The 22309-nt window shown below is 37.1% G+C and overlaps 2 protein-coding genes across 9 annotated transcripts in view; both read right to left on the bottom strand.

Annotated features, from left to right (window-relative positions):
- Positions 1–3950: 3950 nt before the first annotated feature.
- Positions 3951–15144, bottom strand: LOC106162739 (uncharacterized). Of its 2 annotated transcripts, XM_087013889.1 has the most exons (7): positions 15037–15144; positions 10288–10409; positions 8600–8728; positions 6994–7143; positions 6471–6584; positions 5120–5269; positions 3951–4199 (listed from the first exon to the last, which is right to left on the bottom strand). In XM_087013889.1, exons 2-7 carry the CDS (start codon positions 10382–10384, stop codon positions 4189–4191), a joined length of 651 nt encoding a protein of 216 aa, XP_086870015.1. In that variant the 5' UTR covers positions 10385–10409; positions 15037–15144; the 3' UTR covers positions 3951–4188. The 2 variants fall into 2 exon arrangements, with proteins under 2 accessions (XP_086870015.1, XP_013395596.2); XM_013540142.2 differs by lacking the exon at positions 15037–15144 and having other exon boundaries at positions 10288–10531.
- A 3491-nt stretch (positions 15145–18635) lies between these two features.
- Positions 18636–22309, bottom strand: part of LOC106162742 (tyrosine-protein phosphatase non-receptor type 4) — an 86790-nt gene continuing 83116 nt past the window's right edge. For all 7 annotated transcript variants that reach the window (XM_013540143.2, XM_013540152.2, XM_013540150.2 and 4 more), the window contains 2 exons: positions 22256–22301; positions 18636–21854 (listed from right to left, as the gene is read on the bottom strand). In XM_013540143.2, the coding sequence (XP_013395597.1) occupies positions 21817–21854; positions 22256–22301 (84 nt within the window). In that variant the 3' untranslated portion in view covers positions 18636–21816. The remainder of the gene's footprint in view (positions 21855–22255; positions 22302–22309) is intronic.

Below are 22309 nucleotides of genomic sequence, written 5' to 3'. Positions count from 1 at the left end.
TATATTTATTCATTTCATATTTTATATCACAGTTTTATTACTTTTTAAAGTCTACTAAACATTTCAAATGAATTTAAAACTTAATATATTTAACATTTAATAATTTATTATTTTAATATCATTATTACTTAATTTCACAGCAAATATGTACACATTCATTCTAACTTCACTTACATCGTTGTAAAACCTTCGCTGTTGTCTCCCAATACAGGAGCCACGAAGTAAGGGCCTGTTACAGTGTATGCTATAGGTCAACTGTCTCACCTAAGTCCGTATAGTTGACAAAATAACTACAGTGTAGATAATAGTAAAGTCACACATACGTATTAAGGTTCACAGAAAACTGGATGATATTTCTGCTCATGATGTGATCCTAATTGTAAATGTAAATTGGACATTGTGCTTATGAAAGGAATGCTTCATCCCGATAAAACTAACCTTACCTGTTCGGACTGGAGTCTGATCCAGCAATGAAACGTCCCGGAACAGGTTTCGTCCACGTATATATTGTTACTGTTAATGTCTCCTTGGTGACTGACGTGACACAAATACAACTATCCAATCACAATATCTTAATATAAACATACACTAGTATATTTACTGTTAACGGTATAGCTCTATGCAAATTAGTCAGGAGTTAAGTAGGCGTGCTCATGGGATTTTACTGTTTGGAGAGATTTCAACAGTTTATTGAGAAACAGTGACAAAACGATCATTGCATCACGATCAGTTTAATGTTAGAATGGAAAGATATTTTTCCTGATACGCTTTTTCTATTATTAATGCCGGAATAGGTTGAAACTGTTTCTTTATAATCTCTCTCTCTCTCTCTCTCTCTCTCTCTCTCTCTCTCTCTCTTAAGGCTTGGTCACACTGCGCTTGCAACCTTTTGGCAACCTTTTTGCAACCACACAATCTGGCGGTCGCTTGCGATCACTTTGCAAGCCAGTTAAGAAGCTTTGGCCAGTTTTGATCGGCAGGCAGTCGCAAACCGGTTGCAACAAGGTTGCAGTATGATATCTGCAACTGCGTTTAGATCTTCTTCAAGCTTTAGGTAACCAGTAGCACAACGTTTGCCGAGCAATTAACAACCTGTCTGCAACCACTTGGTGATTGAAAACCGGTTGCAGGACTGTAGCAATCGCTTATCAGCTTGTAGCAGCAAGGTCGCAGCGATTATACAGGTAGGATGACCATCAAGTGGATAAGAGAATAGACCAAAGGATGTACTACTTACAGTTAAAGAAATTAAATGGGGACAGGCAGGACATATCAGTAGATCAAAGATAACGGATGAAAAATAAGGGTGACAGAATGGACACCAAGATATAGATATAGGAAACAAGGGAAGCCTCCGAAGAGATGGATTGATGAATTAGACGAATACTGAAAAAAAAAACTAAACTGGAAGTGTGAAGTCCAAGACAGAATACAGTGGAACACTTTTGGTGAATGATTATGATGATGATGATGATGATGACTAAATATCCCAAAACAATTCTGAAAGATGTTAAATGGTGAATCAGTTTTTAAATAGCAGACTAACAAGTCCTCACTATAAACCTGTAGGAAATTGGCCAAAATAATATTAGGTCCTATGAGACGTGTATCTTAGTCTTCTATAGGACGTCCGATAGAATTCCAAAAGATTCCAAAGGGGTGTTTTTTAATTGAGATGTGTTGGCAGTCTCTTGTTTATCAAAGCCTGCATTTAATAACCTTATGTACCTCCTTTCTTCCTGCAGTGACACACCACGGCATTGGAGCATGGCTAGAGAATGTGCCATTCAAAGCTGTTGCAATTCTCTTGTAATTCTCACGATGACTATTAACATGCCATCTATTCATTACAACCTCTGTTTTCACATAGCCCTGAGGAAGTTGAGAGGCCAAGACATTTTATCCCAATTTCTACGTACACGTACTGCACCACCCAAAATTATAACAATTGTTACTTTTAAAGAGTGCAATATTCATTTTATTGCAACACAGTTAAATTAGAAATGATATCCAACACAATGATTGTCTTAGCATTGGAAAATTTTGAAAACATGTAAAATGATTCTAACTTTTGTATCCTAAATGATGGGCGATATCTAACTTCTTTTAAGTATTTGTGTCAGGCCAGGGGTCGTCCGTGTAGAGAAATATGGAATGGCAATAAACAGTTAATTGCATTGTCCCATTTCATTTCAGTTCAAAAGTTTTACCTATGTAAAATGGTAAACTGCGAATATATATATATAGCTGACTGCTATATAAAAATAAGGAATAAAATCGTGTTTTAAAAACTTTTGATCATCTGTTCGATGTCATTGTGTCATCAGTGTATTAATTGAATTCGCCAGTGAAGCAAACAAAGATACATTGCCTATTTTAAGTCTTACGACAACCATTGAAAGCAATATTTTGGATCTCCATATTTCCAAATTATCGTCTTTAAAATAGTTACAGCCCCACAAAGGCCCCTCATGTCAGTGTCTAGTCATAGCAAAGGTTGCTGTTACGCCGGACCTCATCTTGCTGCTATCAGAGCTTTCAAGAGGCAAGGCATTCCTTAGGATAAGTTTTTAGAGTTTTATCTGGCATAAAATTCCAGGCAACGGTTAAAACTTGTCCAGTTTGGTTCAGTTTTGTTGTAGGACATGCAGGCCATTGATTCGGAGAGTAATGACCTACACAAATATTGGCTATGTGGTTCAAATATGCCGATTTTGATTACCAAGGTTGCTGCTCATTCTCTTGGTTCTGTAAGTTATCTGCTATTAAAAGTGCTCTGTGTGAACCTACAAACTCATCGTGCAACCTAAAATTGTTCCTAAGGTGTCCCCTATCAAATGATGGTCAAGTGGTTCCCTGAGTATTCCAATATTTGATCTGTTTCAGGTTTTCATTGACGGCTTCCATTAGTCTTTTGGCACCAATGTGGTATCCACTCCAAGTAGTGACGCTGTCAATGAACCTAGTCACTTACACGACTTGTCGTAGCCATATATATATATTTAAGTTATGTGCAACTGCGTGCGTGCATGTGTGTGTATGCGTGTGCCTGTGTGTGTTCATGCGTGAGTGCGAGAGAGAGAAAGAGAGTGGGAACCATGTGATTAATAATACTAGCATACCGCCTCAATGACAATTATAATGAATATCAATATATATGATGGTGGTTAAGTTGAGGCGAGCAAGACGCTTTTTACGCTCGAAATTGTCTAGTTTATCTAACCAACGGACTGACCCTCTAATAGTGTACACTAATAGTGTACACTGTACCATGTACGCCTTACCATGTACGCCTTTACGTGTACCGTATTTTTTTTTTTTTTTTTTTTTTTTTTTTTTACTACAGATTACTGTTTCATGAATCAGAAGTTTTGTGTCAAGATCTCTGTGTGTGTGTGTGTGTGTGTGTGTGTGTGTGTGTGTGTGCAAGGTCTGTGTGTGTGTTTGTGTGTGTGTGCTTTTTACTGACGACTTAGAAAAATTTCGTGTGGTTAACGGCCTTCATTATTTATTATTTTAGATTTTTTTTTAAACAAAAGCAAAAAATAGAATTTACACTTTCGAGAATGGAAATGGTTTGAAACGACATCACGGGACATGTACCTTATATACTATATGGGGTCAAAGATTGCTTGAAACCAAAATACGACCTACTTTTTTTTCCCTGCATAATGTAAAGCACAGGAGGTAAGCAGAAAATACCAGTATTTGTGCAAACATCAATTTCAGGTCATAATTCAACAAAACTCTGCAATATTTCTTCGGGGAAAAATATTTGAAACATACGTGTAGTGATATTTGGTTTAGATCAGTGTCAATCATTAGCACTCGCTTAATATGCATGTTAAATTAATTTGATGTGTCGAGGGCAGAGGTCCATACATGTAGCTCTTCAATGTCATAAGAGTGAGAATGATGAGACGTTTTAAGACCACACTGAAAACACTATATGCAGAGCCGAAAATACTTTATTGTAATCTTCATTAATTGGGTGGATACAGTAAATGCCAATGTAATTTATATCGTCCTTGAACTATATTGTCATCTTCACGAATTGGGTGGATGCAGCAAATGCCAATGTAATTTAACTCGTCCGCGGATAAAGTTGTTTTCTTTCTATGTTTTTTTGGATTATCTGTTCTCATTTGCAGATAGATTACTTCCTTTTATTCTTCATGTGGGAGTTGATTAGGTGGAGCCTAGAAAAAAATGAAAATATGTCAATTTTATGTTTTATACATTCACGTTTTTTTAACTCACAGAAATCCCTATAACCCGAGGGTGCGCTGATCCTAGGGTCCGCAATTCCAAAGACTTAAGGAGCCTCAATCAGATATTGATAGCTGTTCCGATAGTCCAGTATTCCGAAGTGTAGACGGTGCGCAATTCCGAATGTTCGCATTTCTGAGGGGCCTGCTATCCCGAAAAAGATTATTGATGCGATAGCTGCCCTTATTCGAAAAGTTTGCTGTTTGCGTTCTATCTGTATCTCTGGAATAGCAGACCTTTAGAACAACGGACCCTCGGAATATAGTTACACATTCTTACTCAACTTCCCGTCCTGTCTGGGGAGTTTTAATTTTAATTTAATTTTTAATTCACTGGTGCTTAAATCCAGAGTAGTTCACTAACATCTAATAGGTATTGGCCAGTAACACACGCCCTATATTTCCTGTTGTCAAACAGACGCAATGTTTATTCATTGGACCATAACTGATTAATCTTCGGTCAAATCAGACGAACATTTAATTTAATTTAATTTAGTTCCTAAATTTCTCAATAAAAAGAATATTTTGAAACATTCTGGATATGATACCGATTATACTAAATTGTCCCGGAAGTTGTGACGTCAATGCGCGAAGGAAGTTTGGACAACTGGGTATTTTAGCTTGGAATTGGTCATTATTTTTTATAATGAGGTGGTTAGATATGAATTGTCTCTTTTGGTATTTTTTTACATAATACAAACAGAAATACAGGAATTTTAAAGGAGAATGCGTTAAGTAGCTTGAAGGTAGAAATTGGGCTTATTTTCTATAAAACTGTCTTTTAAATTAGTTGCTGTGTACACCGGACCTTTTTTCCTTTTTTTTTTTTTTCTTTTTACTTTTTTACTTACTAATGCAACTGGTATATCCGTCCCCTTCGAAGCCGTCAAGACAAACACAATATTGTCCATATTCCTGGTTGCATCCATCGTTATTATGAAGCCTGTCCTCTATTCCCCACTTTTTCTGCACAACGCATTTCCCATTTGTCGCACACGGCACTGAAAACAAGATTATAATTTAATGTGTAGCTTTAAATATTATAATCAACCAGACTTGAGTCATTAAATAACACACTTGAATGTATATCATTGAAACATTTGAAAAACGTGAGACATTTCAGGCCTTCATTGTTGATGGGACATATTCAACCGATTTCAACGTGTAGATTAGCAAACATCAATATCAGCTAGAGTCAAATGTTAGCTCACATTAATTCTTAAAGGGCAAAATTGTTTCGTGATGTCTCATTTTAACTTTTATCCCAAGAGATAGGCGTTAGGCCCCTTCTCGATATGGCATTCAAATCAAGATTCCAGTAAAAGCAAATGATAAGAAAAATCTGTTAGCAGAATTCTTTTAACCTGTGGAATATCGGAATATGAACATTCACATTTATCTTAAAAGATATCGGGTATAAGTGACTTCCTGCTTTTACATTTTCCCACTACAATAGTTTTGTTATAATTATTCAACACTGATCAAAACAGAAATCCGCCGCTGACTTATAAGTAGACGAGGTAAATTTGGACACACGTTTGTTGTCTTCCATACAAGATCATCTCATTATCAGTTACTTACTGGCTTAACTTTGTGTTTGTAAATAGTGTCATGCGTCGTCTCTTGGTGTTGAGTACATTAAACATAGGACCCATTCAGAACTCAGACTAACCAAAACAAAGCTTGCCGTCTGATCCGCTAAAAGACACTGAAAACACATCCCGTGGGGAAGTATTCAAGTGGGTCGGCCATATTTGACCCTCGGACTAGTTAGTCCCCTATTCTGAATGTAGCCTTAGAGAATCTGGTGATAATACGAATACGTTGACTACAGGAGTAGGCGTGTTAGTTTGTTAATCTGATTGCTTTAATCGAGAGTGCCCTCAGAGTTAGTGAGCAGTAGCTATTGCGACCTCGTTCTTAACGGGTCTATTGCGACCTCAGGTTTTACCAGTGGCCAGGAACCACGTATGATGCATTTTAATGAAGGAAAAATGTACAGGGGTCTACAAAATGATTATTGGTCTAAAAAAGAAGCCATTTATTTCTTGTAAGAAATCAGACGCAATACTTTATTTCGTTTGACACTATCAAATTATCATGGGTCAGAGTAAGCCACACACTTGGTCTTCAAGTTAAAACTGATTTTACAGTTAACAGGCCCCATGATCAGGTATACACTTTTAAACAGCTACAGCATACCTCTGTTGCAAGTGGATCCCCATATATCTCCAGGGCAGTAACACTTAAAACTGCCTGGGCGATTTTCGCAGGTGGCGTTATTCAAACAAAGGTTGGCGTCGCACTCGTTGATATCTGAAAGAAAACATGGAATGCTCTGTCTTGACATATAAGCGCACTTTAAGCTCTGTGGTCGATTTCGCAAAATATCTATAGTTAGATATATATATATAGAATTGTGATTTTAATGCAGTCCATTGTATTGTATGGCATGTTTGTGCATTTACCTTCTGTTTCATTGTATTGTCTTCTCGGAATAAAAAAGGTCGGGCACTGAGAATGAAATGTTTGAGTAACTATCTTCTTACCCAAAAGGCATTGACTGGCATTTGTGGACCTGTAATTTAAGCTACAAACGGGGCAACTGGACTTTGGCAGAATAAAACAGTAGTCAGAAACTAAGTGGAGGTGGGAGTGCTAGTTCCACTGGAGTTACACGTTACGTTATTATCATCAACTGGACATTGGACCTTTTCTTACTTACCAGTGCAGCTGGTATATCCATCTCCTTCGTAGCCATCTTCACAAACACAATATTGTCCAAATGCTGTATTGCAATTATCGTTATTATGAAGCCTGTCCTCTATCACGCCTTTTTTCTCCACAACGCATTTTCCATTTTCCGCACAAGGCACTGAAAGTATTTTAAAGTAGGTTTATAATTCAGATCCAAATAGATATTCACTTTTATTCGACCTGAATAGCGTCATTATATGACGCATAGTAATATTCTTATTTCACCATTTGAAATAAGTGAGTTAATCTCTGATGATTAAGGCAACAATCGGTCGCAATCAACTTGTGCCGTAGAATCGTGCTTGTATACATGTTTCTAGAGTCAAATAATCGCATTATTTTCCAAGAGGTAAACACATAGGCCTATATATGATTTAAGTAGTGTTTAGGGTACATAACTGTGTTCTTTTTCAAGTCGAGATAAATGTGAAAATGGCCACTAAAACAAAAGTCGAAAAGATTGTAAACGCGGAATATTCAGTTTCGTTTTCAGTACTACAGGTTTATCTTGGGTCATAGTAAACCAAATATATTTGGTTAGTAATTAAAAAAACTTTAAATTTTAATAATAATAATAATAATAATAATAATAATAATAATAATAATAATAATAATAATTAAATAAAACAAATAATAATAAGTCAGTTTTCTTGGCTTAGCTGGCTAGGATGTCCATAAGAGTTGTGTGACACTGTTCCTGATAGTGGTAACATTGGTACGAAGACATTGACCACTAGAAACTGACCAATTTTTTAAAACTGAGACCAGGGATGCACAGGCCGAGACTGTTCAAGCTGTTCATAGCCAGCCTGCGCATGCTGATCTCTGATGGTTTGTCTAGGTCTCCACAACATGGCGAATTAGAACTGTTGTGCAGAAAAATGTTCCTCGACATGGCTTCAGAGAAAACAGCTAATAAATGCCCATGCATAAATTTTGTCAATGTTTATTGCTTATGACGGTCATCGCTAATATGCCATTATTTTTTACTCTATTCTCCTTCAATGGCCGAGAAATTGCTTTTAATCCTAAGCGCCGAGAATAAGCGTTATTTAAGATGATGCTCTTCTAGGTTTTTGTTTCATTTTAGTATTATTTATGAATGCATGTTTAAAAATTATAATTTTCACACAAGATTATATAAAAAAGGAGGATAATTCTAGAAATTAATCTGTTTTAATCTCTTTATTTAAAGAATAATTTGTTTAATTTATGTATCTTCTAGCTTTTTTAAAAGCTCTTATATTATTTTTAATTTATCTTTTACGATTATAGAATTTATTCGTAAACAGCGCTACGATGTATGTGTAGCGCGGATTTAAGACAAATATATTTAAAGTACAATTGTAGATCCCAAACTTCCCACCTCCTTTAGTAATAATCTGCCGAATAAGGACTCTACAGCTGACTTTACTGACAGTTAACAGCTCCAAAGTACTGGGTTAAGTGCCCCAAAGATTCTTCTAATTAATTCATATCAAACTGGAACACCCACTATATAGACTTTTTCTCTTGGTAGCTAAATGTCATATAAAAACCGTTAATATTTTATGCCGCTTGAGTCAAATACTTACCCTGTGCGCCATTACACTGTGAGGGACAGAGGAATGTCCACGTCATCAAAGCCAGAACAAGGTGCGGGTTGAACATCAATCCCATCACTATATTGACTGATTTTAGAATCAACGGTCTGTGTTTCTGTGCTAGAACGAAATATGATTTTATAAAACAAACGCAGTTTGACTTTTTACATCAACAAGTTAGCAAGCGCAAAAAAAAAAAAAAAAATTGTAAAAACGACATCACTTATTCAGCTCATCTGAAAACCAATGCTTCCAGCGAAATCTCTTTACTTTGAAATTGCAATTTAACTATGAGTATTGTATGTGATTCAAATCTGAGTTGAAATTTTGGAGTAAGGGATATGGAAATCGTTTTAGGCTCTGGTATGACGCCAAAGGTATAAATTACATAATTTAACGAAATAAACATTGACTTTCAGTTAATTTAGAATGTTCTATATAGAACTATGATTTACTGAATATCACTTAAAATATTCTTGAAAACATAATTCATAAATTAATTTTTTCTTAATTCTAGAAATCGGCAGCAGGTTTTGGCATCGAAATTCATCATATTATCACTAATTATCAAAAATAAGAACTTGTCGTTATCATTTAAGAAAACAAAATTGTTATTAAAACGTCTGGCCATATTAAAATTTTCACCACGTTTATCAGTAAAAAGTGACAGTTAACTAAAAAGTGAACCTTGTCTGCAATCCCCTTATCACATAATGGACAGGTTCTTTCCACAATAGCTAGTTTTTCATATCGACCCGTTTTTATTCGAACACCTCACCTTAGCAAGTGCACTGAAAAGTTTAGTCGACAACGATTGTTTTTTGACATAACTGCTTAAATGTACTTTTAGATCTTCTTTAAATAATCTAAACAATCTTAGTTTATTTACCCTACCATTACTACAGGGAGTGTCGTCCCATAACTTAGCAAACCAGTCAGAGCGGTGTTCTGCAGCAGCACACACCTTAAGCAAGTGGCGGATTTAGGGGGTGTCAGGGGCAGTCCTGTCCCCCTCCGATTTCCGAAAAAAAATCACATCAATGGTCCCCTCTTGAAATTAGAATTTTGACTAGCTAAATCATGGTTCTAAACCGGATCAAATGGCACCATTTGCCCTCTACAATACCAACATTTTTGGGGCTCTTTCATCGGGCCCCGAACCCGACCGCAAGGGGGTCGGTTTCGCATCCGCTGTCTGTCATTCCTATAAAAACGGACCCCCCCACTCCAAATTATCCAGGATCCGACCCTGTTAACACAGTTTATTGCGTAAGCCTTACATATAAGAAAGTCGGCTGAAGACAAATCAGTTGAACTCCAAGGTTATTAAATTTACTTCTAACTCTGGTTATCCAATTCTTTTACCATATTTAGATATTTAAACTCGATAAGAAAAACTTTTTAGATAACCTGCTATTGTCCATATTTATATGCACTAATCTACACAATAGGTTATTTACGTTGACTAATTGTTTTTCTATATAAGGCCTGAAGGGAATTCATGAAATTTCCGCAAATCCCCAACTTATAAAGTTTATACCTGTACCTTGAATAATACCTATTCATTCTGGCGAATGCTTTTGCACATACGTAGCTAAGTGCACAGGTCTGAAGCAAAATAGTTTTTAAAGCGACATCACTGATTTTTCTTATGAAAACAACTGTCACGATGATCTTACCTTGTTTTTTCGTACTGAAGTCTGATCCAGCAATGAGGCACCCAAGGACAGGCTTCATCCACATATACACTAGAGCTGTCACTGTCGAGATCTCCATGGTGATAGGCGGGACACAGGAGAAACTATCCAATCACAATCATGCTCAATATAAAACATATCTGTTGGCTGTATATACCATTGCCTTATGCAAATGTTATGTTACTGATTCTTAAACGAAATCTTACATCCGGAAGAATGTTCAGTAACAGTTGAAAAATAATATATAAAAGATGAGCAATGCTGACATTTCGACTAGGTATTTGTGACCCCGGGCCAGCTGTTACTCTACAATACAGAGGCTTTATTTATGATTCATATACATTTGCTACTGCATATTGAAAATTGTATGATGGCACATGCCAGACTGTCATATTGAAAATTGTATGATGGCACATGCCAGACTGTCATTCAGTTATATGGCATTTTATCATAAATTTGCCCTGCAGAAATCTTGCATCAATGCTGCCACTTAAAGCCGACACTTGTACCACATACATTGCTCATAACTTGGTGATAGGGACAAGGCGAAGCAGAAAACGCCCAATATTTAAATTCCAAGGGCTCATTTCCAATGAAACTATCACTCTACGTAAATCGATCAAACCTCACAGGGATTCTCGTTGACTGCAATGAGATCAACAGCTTAACGCGCCTCCTTCAAACCCCGTACTCCTGCCGTTGAGGAAAATACAGAAAAGCTGGTGATTATAAGAGTACGTTTTAAACAAGAGGCCCTATGTGAATACATATTACCCTCTGATCAGGGTCCCACTAAAATACTATATACGAAATCTTTCACCATTTTTGTAACAGACCTCTAACTATATATATAGCGCACCCCGTGGTCTTAAAGCATGTCAATATGACAACAGGAAAATTGTATAACGTGATTCATGTATATAGCCAAAACTCTACCACACACAGTTTGGTTACCCTAGATTCTAGATTCCAGTATTGCCAGCTCGTTCTTGATTTCATATATAACCCATATCAGTAATACCAGGCTCTAGCGAACACCGTCAAGCTGTGGGTGTTCTTCAAAAAAATTCTGCCTAGAGCGCTTCCACATTTGGAAGTCACATGTGTCGTACGTCACAGCTGTGTCCGCCTGAGCTCCATATTTGGAAGTCATAAGTCTCGTACGTCACAGGTTTGGCCGCCTGGAGCTGCCTTTCCCGCCTTGCGCTGACGTTATCTAGTGCAAACGAGACAAGAAGCAAAGTGGCTGACGCGGAGTTAGAAGTTTGAATTAAGAATAACTTGTAGTCGAGGTCAGTGCCACAATACAAGCAACATTCTGAATTAAAAACTGATTTTGGTGTAGCCATTGCGCAGCCCTTATAGTGGTATCGGGCCATACTGTGAAGCTGAGTGTAGCTGCCAAACTTGGCACACGGCAAGCACGTGTATTGTGTGCAGGAGCAAGTGTTTTTTGATAAGCAAAAAATACAAACAAACATCTGGTTTATCTTTTTCTTTTAAAATATATTATATACTTTTAAATTTACATCTTATACACAGGAAATAAAATTAAATAAAGCACATTTAAATCTGTTTTACGTTTCATTTTGGTGTAATGACATTCAACTGCAGATTCACTGCTCAGCAGTTCTATTTGATTGACGAAAGTCAATCGCTGTTCCTCAGAGGAAGTAAAAGTGATCCCAAAAGAGTGTGTGTGTGTGTGTGTGTGTGTTGCTCACTTAATTGCTTTATGATTAACTACAGTATGTATTTATTTTTTTATACACTCTTGCCCAAAATGGTTGGTACACGGAAATTTTGGGATGCATATCGCCCTGTTTCTTTCATTATTATTGATATTATCAAATTAATACTGTTTATATTGTTCAATATGTGAAGCTGGAGGATTGGTAGAGTCAAGGAGAAACAACCAATGCAAATGTGAAAAAAGCGTTAATTTATTTAGGTTTTTTTTCTCATGCCCCCAAAAAGAGTACTTTTTTACGTAACAGTACCAAGTGAAAAATTAAACATAAATTTATACTGTGATTGACAATTAATATGAAATTAGGGGAAATTGTCATGAAACATCTTCAGAGTTCATTATTAATCTAAATAGCGGGTATGCCCACCCCGAGCTTGGATAATGGCCGCCAGACGGCGTGGCATACTGTGAACTAGAATTACAGCTCTTTGGAGAGGAATTCTGGTCAGGGCATCTCGCAGTTCATCTAGATTTGTAGGGGGAGGGTTTCTCCTCTGAATAGCACGACCAAGTTCGTCCCACATGTGCTCAATTGGGTTTGCATCTGGGCTTTTTGCTGGCTGTGGCATCAGCTGAATGTTGTTTTGTCGGATATAGTCTGCAATTAAGCGGTCTGTGTGGGGAGTTGCATTGTCATGTTGCAATCTAAAATTGTCTCTGTATATCCCTCTTCCGAATGGCTCCAGGTTCTGTTCTGCTGGAGAATGTCTCTGTATCTGGCAGCATTAAGGTTTTCATCCAGAGGAAGCAATGGGCAAATACCGTTGCTGCAAATGGCACCCCAAACATGTACAGAACCACCTCCTCCAGCTATTGTTTCCTGAATATTTTCAGTTAACAGCCTCTCCCCAGGGAGCCTACGCACTCCCATAGCTGGAGTAGGTGGTTCTGTATATCGTTGTTAACAGTTTATTTCATTTAAATAGCTTTTTAGTAGTCACCATATCCTCTTTTTATATATTATTTGATCATTACTTATTTATTTATTTATTTATCGAACTCTTTATTTTTAATGATGAACTCGCCTAGTCGGAGGTTCTGTATTATGAATTGGTTTTTGGATTCTTTAACTGATCAAGGTGTCAGCCTAGCATCAACCTTCGTTCCAGACACCTACGCGCTCGAACGCACAAACGCCCGCACTCACACACACAAACACACACACACACACACACACACACACACACTCTGTTTTGAACAAAGAACAAGTGTTCTTGCAGTCTGCTGATCTGATGTGAACAAGTTCAGTTGTTGCATGTTGGTTTCAAATACAACAACACATTACTCACGAAAGGTTGGGCGCATCTGTCGCAACCAAATAAAGTACGCTCTACCTCTTCATTCTTACAAAATATAACATATAATACAACATAATATAACAAATTTGATATCAAACCCTAGCTTTTAAGAGGTGTAACGCCAGGTTGTCGTCAAAAGAGTAATAATGAACTGTTGGCAATGCAGTGGTAAAACTCAAGTTGTCTGTAAATATTTCTTTTTCACCTTTTATTGTGTCTTGAATGGAAGTCGTGTGAGGCGCGACTAAAAAAGAAACTAAAAGATGTAACGTAATCACCATTTACGCTATATAAAACGAAAGAAGATAATTCCCAAAAAATTGAGATGTTTTTTTAAATAAATGGAACATGTGAAATCAGCAAAGATTATGGAGAACATATCCCTTACACCACTTGGGCCCGCTGCTCTTATATGCCAGAAATCAAGCTGGTGATATGCGCCATGGGGCAGGGGTCCTCGAGCTTACTTGGAGGGAGGGGGGGGGGGGGGAGTAAGAGCCGCAAAACAAATTAAAATAACGGTAATAATTACAAATGCTTCCCACATGTAAGTAGGACGACTGAATTGTTGCTTTTGATCGACACAAAAAGAGATTTGGTCCCCAAGTCGATGTGAGTAAACATGGTTGCTGCAGGCCCGTAGCCAGGGGAGGTACGGGGGGTTCGAACGAACTGTCCCTATCTCTGGTTTTAATCCAAGTCCTGCATATGATTGCACTTTGTTTGTTAAATGTTTTGATTAACAGAATGTCATTATTTTTGATAACTTGAATTATTTATTATGTATAACACTGGTGATTTATTAGCTTTCAAGTGTTTTTTTGTTTGTCACAATATGTGCATGTCTGAACGCCTAAGAACAGATCACAGAACAGATTAATATCTGGTAAACGCGGAGTTGATCTGAACACAGCAGTGAGTCTAAGTCATCCCCGGCAGCCAATTTTCTGCTTTGTTTACACTTCACTGTTCACTCTCTCAGCTTCTATTCTATAGTCCAGGAAAGAAGTAAGCCTTAAGATTCGCTTGACCTCCGGTCCATTGGCCATTAGGGATGAAGCTAAGGCTTCCCTTTCCTCAAGATTATTATCCCACCATACTCAGCATTCGGAAGAAATACCTAAACACACCTACATCACATCATTAGAATATATAAATAGGTTTAAAAAATGCTAAATGTAGCAATTTTATTTTAAGATATTTTTATAATTACATCTCCTTCAATTATTTTATTAAAAATGTACCTTGAAAAATCCTCACCTTGCTGCTCATTACCCCCATATTGGCCCAGTGCCCCACTAATCACCATAAAAATCACCATGAAAAAAATATACAGTATATATTGTAAAACACCAAATTATATATCGTGAGTTGGATACATATAAAATAAAAATAAAATCTTAGATTTAAATAATATATTCATCTTTAGCTTATACGTGTGTAACTTACCCTTTTGTGGTCGTGCATTCCTGCAAACATTTAAAAAGTAGGTGGCTGAGAACATATAGGCCTATAATTCAAAACATTTCCTGTTACGTTTAGGCCCGCGGGATTAAATGGTTTGAGTCATAATATTACAAATATTTTAGTGAACAAATTACGAAAAACCATAGATCTTTTATGAAAAGGGCCCCATCAGGTATGACGGGGTATGATATTTACACAGCCACGAACTAAACGTACCTGTGTTGCAAGTGTCTCCCCCAATATGATCAGGACAAACGTACTGGAAATTGTCACCAACTTCAGTGCACGTCCCTCCTTTTAAGCAAGGTTGGGAATCTCAGGGAGCTGGAAAAGATATTTGTTCAGAAAATCCCCCAACATAAATACACTCTTTGGCCCTACAGGAAAGTCCCATGGATGGACAGAAAAAAACGAATGCAGAAGTAATGGACATGGCTAGATACAAGAGATCCCTTCTCAACACCATCAGAGAAAGACAGCTCAAAATTTTCGGCCATATAATCAGGGCTGGCGGACTAGAGAAACTGTTATGGAGTGGCAAAATATGTGGAAAAAAAGAGCAGAGGAAGACAACGCACAACATTCACAGACAGCTTAAACAAATTAGCAACGAATAAAGAGGGCAACAACAATGAGCTCATGAGGAAGACCGAAAACAGGGAAGAATGGAGAGCCATGATCGTTCATGTCTGCAAGACCAGGCCCTACAGGACGTCCTTTAGGGAGAACTGAAATATTCCATTTCAAATGTCAAGTCTGTATGTATTAAGGTATACAGGAAACTGGATGATATTTCTGCTCATCGTGTGATCCTGACTGTGAAAGTAAATTCTACATTGTACTTAGGAAAAGAGAACATTCAGATAAATCTAACCTTACTTGCTTGTTCGCACAAAGTCTGTTTCAGCATTGAGACGTCCCGCAGCAGGTTTAGTCCACATATATATTGTTACTGTCAAGGTCTCCATGGTGACGTGACGCAAAAAAAAAAAAAAAAAAAAAAAAAAAAAAAAAAAAAAAACTAATCACGTCTAATCACATTCTTAATATAATCATACACTACTATGTTTACTGTTAACGGTATAGCTTTATGCAAATGATGTACTTTAACCTACTAGTTTTGGCCAGTAGTTAAGAAAGCGAGTTCAAGGAATTTTTCTGTTTGGCTTAAGAGAGATTGTTATGGGACAGTATGTTAAGAAACTATAGCAAAACAATCCTTGCATCACGATCAGTTTAATGTCAGAATGGATCGATAGCAACGCGGTTTGAGTATTCTACCTCTTTCTCTTTCTCTCTTTTTTGATATCTTCTTTCTATCATTTATGTCGGAATGGATTGATACATTTTCTTTATATTCTCCTTCCGCGTGCTCTCTCTCTCTCTCTCTCTCTCTCTTTCTCTCTCTCAAAGTGACAACATACATGTATATTAAACATGTCGACTGCATGCATGTTATTTACCAGGGTCGACAGGTGCAACCATTGGAAAAATTAATCCACCAGAAGGCATCATGATATTTAACTGACAATCGCCGCTCTTTTTCCTTCCTCTCATTCTCTCATTAGTTTATCTAACTCCGCTCTTTTTCCTTCCTCTCATTCTCTCTTTAGTTTATCTAACTCAAGCACGACCCCGTATAATAATGCCTTCTTTTCCTTGCTTCTCTTTCTCTCCCTCTCTTTGGCTCTCATCACTTTGTTATGGAGCGGTTAACTGGCACTTATCGCCATATCCCACCATCCATATCTCTCTCTCTCCCTCTCTCTCTCTCTCTCTCTCACACACACACACACACACACACACACACACACACACACACACATATAGTGGCACATATCCTGGCACTGTCGCAGTTTACCCTTATAACTGCTAAAAAACAAAACATTAACTGAACGGGAACAACGACAAATGCAATTAACTGTTTAGTCAATTTTCACACCTGTCTACACAGCTGTCTTGGGTGAGGGGACGGGTGTTCTCAGTCATTGTGTCAAGGTCGGTGTCACTGATCAGATAATCGAGAAAAAACTGGAAGAAAGCGCATTTGAACTAAACTACCAGCATTGCTGTTAACATTAATAATTATTATTGAGGCGTTATACTAGTCTGATTAATCACAACCTTTTACCTCTCTCTTTCTCTCTCTCTCTCTCTCACACACACACACACACACACACACACACACACACACACATTGGCATATATCTTGACATAAAACATTTACCAATATTCGCAGTTTACCCCTATAGATGAATGAAAATGCTAAAAATAAAATATTAATTGAACAGGGATGTGAGCAAATGCACTTAATTGATTAGTCCCATTTTATAATTCTCAACACAGCTGACTTGTGATCTGACACAATATATTCAACATTATTTTAATTGGCCATTATGAATACATGAGAACAAAATCCCAACACAAATCTAATTGAGATTATGCGGTAACTCAATTAGGCGAACATGTGCCTTTCCCCACTATAGGTTATTGGCCAAAATCCCATTGGGTCCAATGAGACACATATTCTGGATGTGAAGGCCGTCCAATAAAATTCCTATAGAGTCCTATATACTTTCTTCACTTTCGATTTGGACCCTGGGACCCCCTACCAGAGCTCCACCTACTGCTGTTGCAGAACCGGTTGAAGGCCCTTGGACAGATTTTGTGACTGTTAGCGCACCTTGGCGACATCATCCATCTGGTCTCTGGTAGAAAAATAGGTGGACCCTAGTTTCAGAAGCTTCAAAACAATCCCGAGCCCCAAAGGGGTGGGACGAATCCATCTGCTGGGAGGATGCATGTTCACAGATTGGTTTTTCAATATATATGTCAATGTATAATTCGTAAAATTCGTAAAATTATTCTCTTTCCTGATGTACAGACAATTCATGTAGGCCTACATGCGACTTGGTATAGGGTTCATAAGTGGAGGGGGTTGTTTTCAACCAGTGTTTGAAGGCATGTCCCACTGGTCAGACAAAGTGGTAGATTTCAAACAGTGAAAAGCATTCTGCTCAGGTCAACTAACCCACCATCATTGACAGTGATGTTTATTATTATTATTATTATTATTATTATTGAGGCGTTATGCTAGTATGGTTCATCTCTTGGCTGCTTGTCTGGCGAAGCATTCTTTTTACCTTTCTCTCTCTCTCTCTCTCTTATCATTTGGTCATGGAACGGTTTGTCGGGTCTTGGCTTGGTTGATGGACAATCACCACCACCCTCCACCACCCATTTATCTCTCTCTTCTCTTCTCTCTCTCACACACAAACGCACACATTTTGATAAAACGTTTACCAATATCCCCAATTTATCCTTACAGTTAAGTGAAACTGCTGAAATACCAAATATTCATTGAAGAGGAATGAGGGCAAATGCAATAATATTAATTGTTTAGTCCCATATATGTAGCTGACTTGCAACCAGACAAAATATTACATTCGAAGTGGTTTACCTCAGCCAGTCGTCCCAGCTTTTGCCATCATATCTTCACTCATATTGTACAAGGTCATGACAATCTTTGTACCAGTACAGAAATAAATTGAATTGAATTGATATTCTTAGTTTTTCCAACTACATTTGTGCTGCATTTGAGAGCTAATACAGCCGAAATGTGCTCGAATCATTCCAGTAGAGATTAAAAATGTCGAAAATTGGATCGCCGATGTTCGCGGGGGCATGATGTTCATGTACCGGGTCATGCAGGGTATAGCCCTACATACGTTTACGGCAATATAATTAGTTACTTGCCGCTGTTAACTTTAAATGCCGTGTGAAATGACAATTGGTTGACGTACTAAGAGATAAGGTTTCACAGAAAACAGACCAAAACCACTATATTTTGCATATCGTAAACATAATGTGTTAGTTATATATGTTTATATTGAGAGCGTGAGCCCTACAAAAGATAAAATACAAAGATACAAAAAAACAACACAATGTTTTTTTTTATGTACCAAAATGTAGATTGTATTTCTGAACGATATACACCATGGGCATGGCTAATTATTGCCACACTTTGCTACACTGTATCAATATGGTAGCAACAATGCTACAATGTATATCTATATATATACTGACTGCAGCAAACATGCAACAATGTACAATTTAAAAATGCAGCAAAGACAAAAATATGAATCTACATATGTGACATACCACGATTGAGAAAGAACTTTGGACATATATTTCACAGTATGAAATACGTATTGATCAGAATAAACCTACACATAATTAAATGGAGAAAAATAGTTCTTGTTTACCTATTGCAAATTTGTCAAATTATTTGGGCAAACAATATTTAATGAAGCTTCAATATGTATAGAATAAGAAAACATTTCACAATATCTTCACCAGAATGTATGCTTTTACTAGAGAAATCTGGAATTATAATAAAACAAGCACTGTTCTCATTAAAACCTGTCAAAGCCACAGACATGGTACGTCAACTGATGGATATAAATCATTAATCAAAAAGACCTGTTTACACTGACCTGTCAATCAAACTTTTCCCTTTCTGTGTCAGTTCACTATACTCCTACAAGAAGAGAATTTGCGGTCAATGAAACAGCTACACTTTTACTAAATACTTAGATTTTTTCAACCAATCTTAACTGAAAACCATTTTCTAAGGTTATTCTCTGCTATTATCCAGTACCTGTGTATAAGTTGACATACATATATTAAATAGAATTGCGACTGAAGTCTGTAGCTATAAATAGTCCAATCTAAGTTGGTGTAAATGCCTATTATATTCACTCTTCATAAAATCATCCAGTATGCATTACCTGGATGAGAACTTTTATTAATATTAACAATTAAAATCATTATTGAGATCATCAAATTCAATTTAAAGGCGGGGGAAAGCATGAATAATTTAAATACACATGAAAAATTTCACCGAATATGATTCAGTGTTATCGATGTGTACATTTTCTAAGCTCAAATGCTCCCTACTTAATAACATATCATTAATAATTACACTTTAAAATAAAAGCAAACAAATAAAAATAATGCTTTGTAAACAGATGCCTTCATGGTAAAAAATGCTGTCTAAAAAATCAGCAAACGCTTCCCCAAACCCACCCAGTCTGAACCCCTTTCAGCATAGAAATAGTACTGAGCTTCTTCTGCTTTCAAAACTATTTGTCATGTTTCTTGCACCATAAGTATTGATACTTAAAATAACAGAGCTGCTTTCTTATTTATACGGTTACTTTCAGGGGGAAAAAAAGTGGTTTCACAATCTTTTTCCAGCAAAAGAGCATCAAACCATTTGCATATTTTGCTTAAGTGCACATATGCACAGGAAAGGACAGGACAGGAGTAACAATTGATGTCAAGGGTGTACCTGATCATAAAATTGATTATAATGTAAATAATTTTGACAGCAGAAAAAGCTACACCACTTTTGCCTTGCCCCTACCATTCATCAAACCCTTTCAGTTTTGTAAATCTTTGCAGTCTAAAATATGTACACATGCTCGACTTGACATTATTTTAAAGAAATGAGGCAGAAAATGGAAGGCTGCCTTTCCTTTTTATTCCACTGGTCATGAATATTTAATACACCATTTAGTAAAATTAAGGCTCTTGTGCAGTACACACAATATCCAATTTGTTACACAGGAATACTCCTTTTAGGGCAAGACAGCTGACAATCGACAAAAACAGAGAAAATGGCCAGACTTGATTTAGAGTGAAAAATCCATTTAAAATTGTTTCCATGATTCACAATTTACGCTTAAAATTGCACGATTATAGCAACATAGCGCAATGCATACAGATCTAACAGAAAGCGTTGCATTTAAGGAGAACCAGGCTTGTTCAATGACACCTCATGGTGGTGCTAGTGTACAGGAAAAGCCACACCCATGACTCTTTTTAGCTATAATAGCCATATCCAAGCAACCTTTACAATCGACCTTGTGCTGAAGATATGAAATAAAATACACACTTATTTATTGTCCAGTTTATCTTCAGTCTTGTCCTCATGGTCACAAAACCTGTAGATATTACACCCACAAATGCAATGTGAGAAGTTGCACTCAGCCTGCACCCTGGGAGCCATCAGTATGACCAGATATCTTAGAAATGAATGAGATGACAATCAAGTCACAAGTGAGCATTTAAGATGGTGGTTGTACAAAGGAGGAGCAGCTTTTCTTCCTCCCTACTGATCACCATTAAACCCTGGTGTACTTTCCCATTCAACGGCAGATCCAGAATTCATGGAGTGGGTTTTCATTTAAACTGCCACAAACTCTCTCTCGCATTTGTCAATATCTCATACATGTTTTAATTACTCTAAAATAGTCTTATGACAACTGCTTATTCACCACGTAGCATCGCCAGTTTGTCATATATTGTATTGGTAATAAATTATGCAGTATTCCTGTAAAATGTACATCCTCGTATGTCTACATGTTCTTGTCTTGTTCATTCACATATCCATGTCATATATTTCCCCGTGAGGCTTTTGTTTAATTGTTTCACAAGCCATCTTATTGATAAGTAAGCAAGCAGGGCACCTCTTAGGGCTGAGCAATAGTGTCGCGGAGTAACACTTTAGAGAACCCTCCTTGACCATCCCTTAAAAACTTGTTCCACCTAGCAGCACAACACATTATAATAGGACTCAGATGGCAAAACTTGTCAGTTTTGGGATCATATGTGAGCTTTATGGAAGATCATATCACTGTCTGTTTCTTAGGAACTGACTCACTCAGACTGTGTTACTTGAATGCTGTGCACTTTTGCCATTTTCTTTTCCTGCTCAGTCACAGAGCTGTCCTAGCTGCCATGCGACGTCACCATGGAAATAGTGTCACCATGGAGATGGAGAAAGAGAGAGATGTGACCTCTGAACCTTAAGGTGTGTCCATTTCCATTACACCAGCACGTGCGGGCGTTATGTCCATGCATGCACATGTAAGAGATGAAGATGGCTTTGTGACCTTTAGTTCAACGTTTAGTTCACCTTCTTGCAGGGTGTCATCTTTGATAATCATCCAGTGGCTTTACAATACCCTCTGAAATGTAGGAACACATGGTCAACACTGATGCACCGACATTCACTAGTGAGGAAACTTATAGGGTGTTATGAAGTCTATACATGATCATTTTAGGGTATGTATATATTTGAAACAGTGAGGAGACCTACATTAAATTATCAGGCAGATAGGCAAATATTGGGAAATTACCATTTCTTTGACCAACACAATAAATGAATTATAAGTTAAAAATAACCCTGACCCTACATTTCAAAAATTTGGAAAAAAAAACTATGATCAATAAACATAGGATACAAGATAAAAATCAACCATGTTTTTTTTTTTTTTTTTTTTTTTTAGCAAAAAAAAGTGCTTTAGTGACTACTGTTTGGAAGAATAAAGACTGTTGTATCTGCTGTTTCTAAAACTGTCAAACTTACCACTGTAGACTCGCAGAATGGCTTCACACACAAACCTGTACTGACTCTGAAATT

This window comes from Lingula anatina, chromosome 5 (genome assembly GCF_051362555.1).
Source record: "Lingula anatina isolate TDL-2025a chromosome 5, LinAna3.0, whole genome shotgun sequence".
NCBI classification, from domain to species: Eukaryota; Metazoa; Brachiopoda; class Lingulata; order Lingulida; family Lingulidae; genus Lingula; species Lingula anatina.
The sequence above is the reverse complement of the archived record's forward strand: the minus strand, read 5'-3'. Positions and strand labels throughout refer to the sequence as shown.

Bases quoted from the DNA above. Each gene is read 5' to 3' on its own strand.
- LOC106162739 (XM_087013889.1), bottom strand. From the start codon at position 10,384: ATGGAGATCTCGACAGTGACAGCTCTAGTGTATATGTGGATGAAGCCT. The intron at 7,144-8,599 runs GTAAGTATTTGA...AAATACTTTCAG, and splicing joins ACAGTGTAATGGCGCACAGG to TGCCTTGTGCGGAAAATGGA. The intron at 5,270-6,470 runs GTATGCTGTAGC...TCTTGTTTTCAG, and splicing joins GGGATCCACTTGCAACAGAG to TGCCGTGTGCGACAAATGGG.